At 38.3% G+C, this 9,880-nt stretch overlaps 1 protein-coding gene across 1 annotated transcript; it reads right to left on the reverse strand.

Moving 5' to 3' along the window:
• Positions 1-1,484: 1,484 nt before the first annotated feature.
• LOC311073334 (2-epi-5-epi-valiolone synthase) lies at positions 1,485-8,655 on the reverse strand. The gene is made up of 5 exons (XM_084098984.1): positions 8,460-8,655; positions 5,725-6,358; positions 4,700-4,933; positions 4,363-4,615; positions 1,485-1,677 (listed from the first exon to the last, which is right to left on the reverse strand). Exons 1-5 carry the CDS (start codon positions 8,594-8,596, stop codon positions 1,568-1,570), a joined length of 1,368 nt encoding a protein of 455 aa, XP_083955110.1. The 5' UTR covers positions 8,597-8,655; the 3' UTR covers positions 1,485-1,567.
• Between the last annotated feature and the right edge of the window lie 1,225 nt (positions 8,656-9,880).

A 9,880-nucleotide genomic window follows, 5' to 3' on the forward strand; every position in this document is an offset into this window, starting at 1 on the left:
AACATAGTCAGATCACTGTAAAGTGCCTTATATTACAAACCTGCAACTTAAAGCAATAGTTCACACCAAAAAAAAATGAATATGTCATCATTTACACATCCTCATGTCATTCCAAACCTGTATGACCTGTAAACAAAAAGAGATGTTTAGCAGAGAGTTCACGCTGCTCTTTTCCACACAGTGAAAGTCAATGGGGACTGGGATTGTTAGTTTCCAAAAAGGACTGTTAAACCTAAATGTGTATTTAAGTGGCTTTTGAGCACAGACGGTAAAAAAAGATGGACGACGTGTCTCAACTTCCTCCCGCTGCAGAAAAATGAAGCCAAAATATCCCAGAACTGGGCGTTGACGTGCCGATTACGCCATTCGTAACACTTGGGCGTACATCAGCGTGATGAAAACTTCCTTAAATGACAGAAACCATCTTTGGGAAAAAATTTTTTTAAGTGTAATTGTCACATGTCCCATTTGATTTCATGGAGAGGGCGGGATTTATGACCTATACTGCAGCGAGCCACCAGGGGGCGATCGAAATGCTTTGGCTTCACTTTTCTAGAGATGTGTGGAACACGTGGTTTGGAGCAACATGAGAGTAAGGAAATGTTTTTCATAATTTTCATTTTTGTGTGAACTATCCCTTTAAATGAATGTTCTCTTCTATTTATGTGATTTTAGACTTAGTCTTAAACTGTAGAACCCAGCGGTCTCTTAGTAGGGTTCATTTAAGCTTGGGTTCGACTCGAGACTTGATCGGTTTTGTATTCTGGCTTAAACCTGTGGTGTCTTGAAGCACTACAAAACTTTCAAGAATAGTGTATAATATAAACTCCTTTGCCTACTAGACAAACTACTGAAAGTTTTCCTCTGAATGTAATGTTACACAGTGTTGACTACTAAAACGTTGCCAAATTCCAAGTGAAGTCTAAATATGCAGTGAAACTGTTACGTATCTCATTGTGGATTTATAGCAAAACTGGCTGTTGCAATTTTTTTCTGAGCAATAATTCAGACAATCAGGTAACAGGTAAAGCACAAGGCTCCTGTATGAAAGCATGCGTGTCAGTGACGTCAATGAAAGGTGCCTTTAAAACAGGCTTCCATTGAACTTCAACCAAACATCTTTTAATAACAAATACAGATTGGTCTGTCTTTTATAAAAGTGTCTTGGCTATAGTTAAAGATGGTTTTTGTTTTAGTATACTTTTGTATGATATTTTTTAAGCTTAACCAAACATTATTTAAGAAAGGACTTACAATAGCTTGAGATGTAGATTTTTGGTTGAATTTTTGAAGCATTTATTTCTTATGAATTCAATACTGGAAGACGGCCCACCTGTTGGGAAAGTCACCTTTCACTCAAACTGTTGTTTTGAAACGTGAAACTTCTACTGGGAAGCTTTATGAGGAAAGTAGCTGGTCACTTGTGTGACCATTTCATTGTTGGAATTCAAGCTTGACAAGTGTATTGGGAAAGAAAATGTTACAGACATTGAAATAAAACTGAGTGGTTTTCACAATTTCCAGAGTTTTTATTCATGATATGGGTTTTCTTGGTTTAAGAATACAGTCAGGCTTTTCCATTGTGTGATTGTGTTTTCATGGCAGCTTCACAGTGTTCATCGCACCATCTCTTGAATGCTCGACACACAATGCTGTCTTCTATGTCATTGAAGATTCCTGTAGGGTATAAAAAACTTTATATTAACTTTATATTAATTGTCTTTAATCATTTGATACAATGCACTTATTGTGTACATACATGTTTTTAAATTGTACTTATGTTTTAAAAAATACCTGCATATGTAATTTATTTTGCTATGATAACGCAGTTGACCCTTCCCTTGACTTAACCCGCTCTTAAAGGCACACTATGCAAGATTTGTACCTTAATATAACAGCTTCGAAGGCATTTCGATGGCAAACGAACTCGCTGGCAAAACCAGCAATGCAAGTTTGAGAGGTGACGCTCCGCCAAATCACGCGAGAATCACGACTTGCTTTACGGCACGACGTCACATACATCAACAACATATGAAGCAGCCTCTATGGAAGACACTAGCACGCATTTCAGACGTGAATCATGGCAGAGTCGACGAAGAAAGTGCGGTCGGAAGAGTGGAGAAACGGCTCTGCGCGAGTGGTATTTACGACAGTAACGTTAAATACAAATACTCCACAGCAACTCTAGGGGTCGCTGTTTGAGAAAACAACATGGACCCAAAAAGTATATTGTACTTATTTTTTGATGCAAGTACATAGACATGTGAAAAAGAAAGTACACCCTTTTGAATTCTGTGGTTCAGGTTGTTGTGTAAATTAATGGCCAAAACGCATTCAAAGTTTTCTGTAGGGAGGTGGGTGCCTTTTTCTCCTGTTTTTGAAAGTTAAGGAGGGAAGCTTTTGCCATTTTGTTTATTACCTGAACTCTGTGTTTCTGTTTTGTTATTTATTTTGGCCTTGCCCGTAAATTTATGTTGCTCCTTATTTTATCTTTTTTTATATATAAATGTATTTCTTGCACTATGTAAGTGTTTGGGTGTGTTGGGAGTGAGAGGACTCCAGGGCCCGTATTCATAAAGAATCTTAATGCAAAGAGTAGCTCCTAGTGACAAAATTCTAAGAAAATTCTTAGAAATGTGGGCGTTTACTCTTAAAATTAAAGAAAAAATCCTAGTAAAGAAAAAAGTAATTCAGGAAGCATCTTAATCCTTAAAAGAGGTTTTAAGGTTAAAATTGTTAGGAGCACGGATGAGGACTTTTAAGAGGCTTAAGAGTTTCTTTAGCAGAGGAGAAAATGACAGAAAGACGAAGAAGGAGAAGAAATGTGTTGCAGACAATGAATAACAGTGAGTTAATAAGACGCTATAGATTAAATCGTGCAGGGATCATGTTTGAGACTGATCTTATTAGAGACACGCTAACATCTCCAACACAGCACAGAAATGAAAGTAATCACTACATTACGATATTTGGCAACTGGGAAAATTCCATGTTTGATACATTAAAACCAACATTCAAACCACCACTTAAATAGACATGCCAACAATCAGTCTAATTGGAAAGAGTGGAACAATTTTTATCATTCTAAGCAATCAAATACCTTATAGGAAATTAACAGCATGGTAAATAAAAAAAGGATTTATATACACATATAGGCCTATAATGTGTGTGTGTGTGTGTGTGACTCTGAGAGAACGGTCAAATAGGAAAAATTACGCATGTAATTTCAAAGTGAAGGCTTAGAATAGACCCTATACTTAAAATCACTTTTTTTTTTTCTTCTTGGACAACCAACCAATCACAGTCGTCAAAAGATTGTGTCATACATAGCAACGGGGTCAACCCCGCCTCCTTACTAAGATAAAAGTTTTTGTCTTTTCCTTATTCAGAGTTGCTCTCAGATCGGTCCCGAATCGCTTTTAAGCTAAGACTCCTACGTAAAAGTTTTTAAGATAAATTAAGAGTTTTCTGAGAGGATTCTTAGAATCTTTATGAATATGGGCCCAGGAATTTTTTGGATAAGATCCCTGTTTTTTGTTACGGGTATCTTTTTTTTTCTTCTTTATTTAGATTAAAACAATTTGTAACAAGTGGGGGCTCATCCGGGATTTAAACCCAGAACCTCTCATATACAGGCCTATTTTACCATGATTAGTTTTCTCCCACACCTAAAAGTGTCTGATGATGGTAAAGTGTATTCAGCTGGTCTTGCGATCTCAACATGGTAGCTAGGATGAGTAGAATAAAACAGCTAAGCCGAACATATGACTTTCAATAATACACACATCTTTTCATCTTCTTCAGTCTACATTAAAGGTGTATTCAGAAGTTTTTTAGCTAGCGTTAGCATGATCTTTGTGTACGAGACCACAGTGGTGTTAGACACTGCACTGCCATCTATTGATGTGGATCTGCAGGATCATTTTATGTATAAATTACACTGATTGTAGTGAGTTTTAGAGAGTGGTTTATACAATAATTATCTTGTTCAACAAAAAAGAAGAATCTTTGGCATCACTACTCAGGATTGTATCCGTCATCTAATCTTTCCACCTTGTGAAACCGTACTGATTTTTACGCTGTATTTTTGTCTTTGTCAGGTTGAACAGACATTTTCCATCCCCCATTTTCTGGAGACGGTCCTGTTTTTTTGTGTCCTGTCCTGGCTAAAGCTGTTCACGGAAATGTCCCTGTTTTACCACACGCTCAAAACGAGCTTCCTTACCATTTACCATGGCTCTTTACAAAAACAAAACGCATTTCTTAAATGTGTAAAACTTTTTAATTAGCTCCAAACTACTGAATGCACCTTTAATGTTTGAGGGGAAAAAAATGTAGCTGTTCTATTTATATTACACATACTTGCTCTTCCCAGCGCTGTCGGCAGAGGCATTCTCAGAAGTCCACCGGAGTGCTTCAGTCGCTCAGTAAGAGACTTCTGTACTAGATCCAGAGTGCAATCTGAATGCCACACTGGAAGCTCTAGACTCTGCATACACATAATGATACGTCTTTTCTCCTCTTCTGTCAGAAAGCCCCTTTCATGAGCCACATAGACCATGAAGGCCATGTCAATGTTCACGGCTTCTCCATGCAAAAGTGCAGGAAGTACTTTCTGTATCAAAGAAACTCCAGTTAGATTAATTCAAGACTGTGATACACAACGTGCAACTTTAGTTCAAGTCTTAATATGTAGAACCATTTCAAGCTCTGGACTGATGATATGGCCAAAGTCCACCAGCCTGTCCAGGTCGTCCTCCCACAGGTTTGGGGCAAGTTCCTCCAGCATGGTTTCAATGGCCAGTCTAGTGGACACACTCGCCGCATCCATATGCACATTTTCATGGATTCTCGGTTGGAACCTTGAGTCCAACAAACTTCTGCCCTCCTTATGCAAAAGTTCAAAGAGTCCTTTGTGTTTCATCAGCGCCATCTGTAGAGGATCACTAGTATTGGTGAAACAAGACCTCAATTAGACTTGCACAGTAATGTCAGAATAAACTACCATTCAAAAGTCTGGGTTAGAATTGTCAAAAAGTACTGTCTTCGTACTGTAAGTCTATACTGAAATTTAAAAAATGTGACAATACCAGCATTTCCCTCTAGCATTTTGAGCCCTGTTGAACGGATTCTTAAACATTGTGTTGATGCACTCAACACAGTATATATGTCTCTGATTGGCCACTGTGTTGGCCATCAGCTCAACATATATGTCTCTGATTGGCTATTGTGTTGACACGCTCAACATATATGTCTGTGATTGGCTACAATGATCAACAATGACATCTTTGACGCTCTTCACCGAGCGCTTACATAGACACACACGTTTAAAAGCAGGCGTCTATCAGCGGATCCCTAATATCGCTTTCAAATTCTCCCGTGTGTATGTGTAAGCGCTCGATGAAGAGCTTCAAAGACGACATGTTTTTGAAGCATTGATCATTGTAGCCAATTACAGACATATGTCAAGCGCGTCAACACAATGGCCAATCAGAGACATATATGTTGAGCGCGTCAACACAATGGCCAATCAGAGGTGTTTAAGAATCCATTTAACAGCGCTCAAAATGCTAGAGTGAAATGCTGGTATCATCACATTTTTAAAATACCAAAGTCTGTATTTTTGACATCTCTAGTCTGGGTCGATAAGATTTTTAAATGTTTTTGACCGACTCATTTTAATGTTAAAATACATTATAAATACATTCATTTACAAATGTGAACCTTCAACATCTCAGCCATTCCATTAGAAATATGGCGGCGTGGAAGAGTGCACAGGAAAGTCCTGTCCAGGAACGTTGCCACGGGGGGTATGTAGGACCCTAGCTTATTTTTACAGTTGGCAAAATTGACCCCCGTCTTTGCCCCTACACTGGCATCAATGTAAGCCAACAGAGTTGTAGGGACACGGATATACGGAGTGCGTCTGCGATACAGAGATGCGGCGAGACCCGCGATATCCAGGCACACGCCGCCACCAATAGCGATAATGGGCTCCGTACGGCGGTCAATTCCAAATTTATGGACCTCCTCCAAGATACTGGTCACGAGTGCCATAGACTTGTTCTCCTCAGTTGTGGGTAAGTGAAGGATCTTGTACGTCACCCCTCTCGCTTCGAAATACGCTGCAACCTGAGAGCCGTAAAGATCATTGACAGTCTCGTCAATCACAATGAATCGCTTCATTACTTTGCTGTTGTTCTTGAGGGCTTGAATCTCCGTAGGGTTGGAGATATGGCCGAACATTAAGGTGTCATTGCTTGCATCCAGAAGCCTCTCACTTTGAATGACTCGATAGGTGAAGACGATAGGACTGACCACTGTCCATGTGACTCCATCTTCTGTGGAAGACTCATAACTGTGGGGACAAGTTATCCATCATTTATTCAGTATTTCAGTATAAGCTGCATATCACTAACAAAAAGTGCATATGCCTTGTGAAAAAGAACATTTCAGGATGTTATGGAAATAATAGCCTACACTTAAAACAATACTTGTGAAATGTACTGTTTACAGACATTTAATTGCATGTCAATTAAATGCTGTTAGCTTTAGAGGGCTTTTTTAACCTACTTAAGTAGGACTTTTGAAGGACCGGTTCAAGTTACTGCTGAATGTACTGACAAGCATTTATGGTAAACTAAAATAAACTTTATTGTAATTTCTATTGAAACTTGTGTTTTTAGTGTAGGTTATATGTAATTAAACATTTGTAATGAATACATTTCAACGTATATTAACTTGTAATAATATTGAATAACAGTACAGTTCAAAATATAAACTGTATGTGCTTTAATATATTAATCAACATATTAAAACAAGTGAACTTTAAAGCATGACAAAAGAATATTAAAACTGTGATTTTAAATGCACTTTTAAAATTATAATTTGACATTATTAGAAATAAACATAATCATGAAAGTGTGCTCTCTTTAAAGGAGCCGTATGTAAGATTGTGGCCAAAACTGGTACTGCAATCACTTTCAAATTACTGTAGAGCGGTGTATCCCCTCCCCCTCCCCCCTGACTCGAGGTTGCCAGATAGGCTGCAGGATCCAGCAGGAACGTTTGTAGCTGCAGCTGTGGTAACTAGAGCTGAGCTGGCAACCCGGATGCCGAAACACTACTGACTTCGTGATTGGTAGATAGGTGGAGGGTGGAGCATCAGGCCAAAACACAAGATGACAACATCAACATCAGTTGAGGGCTGCAACTTCACTTTTTAAATGACAATATCCTGGCCGTACTACTGCTGTCAGTGATATAAGTATTTGAAATGAACATGATTTCTTAATGTCTAGTGACATATCAGGGCCATTTTATGATTAATTGAAATACATTTCTTACATACAGCTCCTTTAAGTACACCTAAGAAGGCTTTTATTTAATTAATATTATATTACATGCAAGTTCAGTTTTTTAAAAATATATATTTTTAAGATATGAAGTAGCTATACTACAAGTACAAATTCAATAAAATTGAGTGCACTTATTTTTCACAAGGGACTGATTGTTGTATACTATGGTAACACCGTGTTTTTTGCTCATATCGTTTACTACTTTTTGTACTATGGTAAAATTGTACCATTGGACTTGTGCTGCTGTTTTACCATGTTTTTGGATAAAATGTTTATTTACATGGTAATACCATGTTATTTGAACATATACCTCTGTTTTAAAGGGTTTTGTTTTTTACATAATGTACTATGGTAAAACCATGATTTTGGACATAGGACCATGGTGGTGCCATGTCATTATTTGGAATACCTTGCAATACCATGTAAATATGGCATGTGAATATGGTAATCATGGCCTATATTAAAGCACCATGGTATCAGCACCACTTTTGTAAGATACAAAATATGTATTAGAGCAGTGGTTCCCAATTCCAGTCCTCGTGACCCACTGCTCTGCACATTTTGTATGTCTCCCTTATTTAACACACCTGAACCAGATCATCAGCTCATTAGGAGAGACTCCATGAACTGAACTGAGTGTGTCAGATAAGAGAGACATACAAAATGTGCAGAGCAGTGGGTCACGAGGACTGGAATTGGGAACCACTGTATTAGAGAACTGCTGAGAAAAGACTACAGAAGGTTACAGACGGTAACACACACACACACACACACACACACACACACACACACACACACATACTCACTCACACTGTAAACTTGACCTCATACTTTCCAACTGTAAGGTTAGTTCTTAAAATAGAAAAGCATTCAAACATGAAGTAAACAACTCACTAAAGACTTTAACGTTAACTGATTAAAGACATCATTATAAACCTCACTGAGGAATAAGGGATGAAACATGTTTCTTATTCTTTCATACTTTATTCACTATATTTGTATTGCAAAAATTAAAATGCTTCAGTCAGACGATTATATTGCAGCAAGTCCAGGCTGAGACAGTAACAAAGCACCAGAGTGGTAATTCATCGGTATACTCACATCTTGGCGTCTGACGACCGTCCCTCGACACACTTACAGTCTGCAGTCTGTCTGCACCATGTAGAGTCTACATGCACCAATCTGAATTCAGCCACATCATCACAGACACTGCCACTGATTTTTGAAGCATAAGACATATTGAAGGTGAAAAGTGAAAGTTGGCCTCTTGCCGACTCGTGCCAAGTGTATAACAGTAACTAAAGCCACTGCTGAGGTGACGGAGAGGGTGGAACTGTAGACAAACTATAAATAGATTTACATTAAAGGATCTGTATGGAGGGTGACCTTGTGGCAGCACTGTCGCCCCGCAGCAAGAAGGTCTCTGGTTTGAGTCCCGGCTGAGACAGGAGGCCCTTTCTGGCTGAAGTTTTGTATCTTCCAGATGAGCACCAGATGTTCTCAACACTATAAAAGAAAAGAAAGAATCCTGTCATTTTTACAGAAAATTCTGTTACAGAATAATAATTATGTACAAAGTATTAGTACACACCTGCAACAAGTAGTGCATAGAGTAGTGGCCAATAGTGATGTCCGGAGGGGATATTTGTTTTTTTAGCCTACAAGTTCAATTAAACCATCATATATATATATATATTCATTAACTAGCTGAGCCACAACCATTGATTATGAATATGAATGCTAACAGATCGCTTTCTGTATTACTGATGTAATTGCACACATTACAGACCACAAAGAGTTTTTTATTAAAAAAAGTTTTTTATTCATGCAGGATAATTAGTTCCATTTGACAGACATTAATGGTTTCCAGTTCACTGACTGCACATGCCGAGACTGCTGGATCAGTAACATTTGAGGTTTATGAAGGGCTACCCATACTGCCCTCCAGAGGGCATCAACGTTGACTTTTTCACATTTTTCATAAGTGCTGCAAGGATCACATTTTGAGGGCCTTACAGGGACCTGTAAGTTAGTATCACCCTGGTTACCCCGGGGGGGAAAAAACATTAGTATTTTTCCATTGGATTTTAGATTATTGCAGAAAATAAAATCTGTGACGACAAAAGTGTATGATTCTTACCAATTTTGTCCAAGAAAATCTTCAGAACTACAGAAAATTATTTAAATTGTGAAGCCTAAATCCAACCGAAAGAAGTAAAGAGATAAAATTAGGATATAAACAGACTACACCACTCTTATACCTTTATAGATTAGTGTTAAAATTAGTTTACCTGTTTTATGATGCCTAATGTTCCTGACAACATCTGTAGACCCATTTAAATGACCAGCTAAAACCAGATGAATACCAGCTGGCCAGGCTTGAAGACCAGATAAAACCAGCTGAACACTAGCTTGGCCAGGCTGGGAGACCATCTTGACCAGCTAAAACCAGCTAAACACCAGCTTGGCCAGGCTAGGAGATCATCTTGACCAGCTAAAACCAGCTAAACACCAGCTTGGCC

This window comes from Abramis brama (assembly GCF_963993115.1).
Source record: "Abramis brama genome assembly, chromosome: 22".
NCBI lineage: Eukaryota > Metazoa > Chordata > Actinopteri > Cypriniformes > Leuciscidae > Abramis > Abramis brama.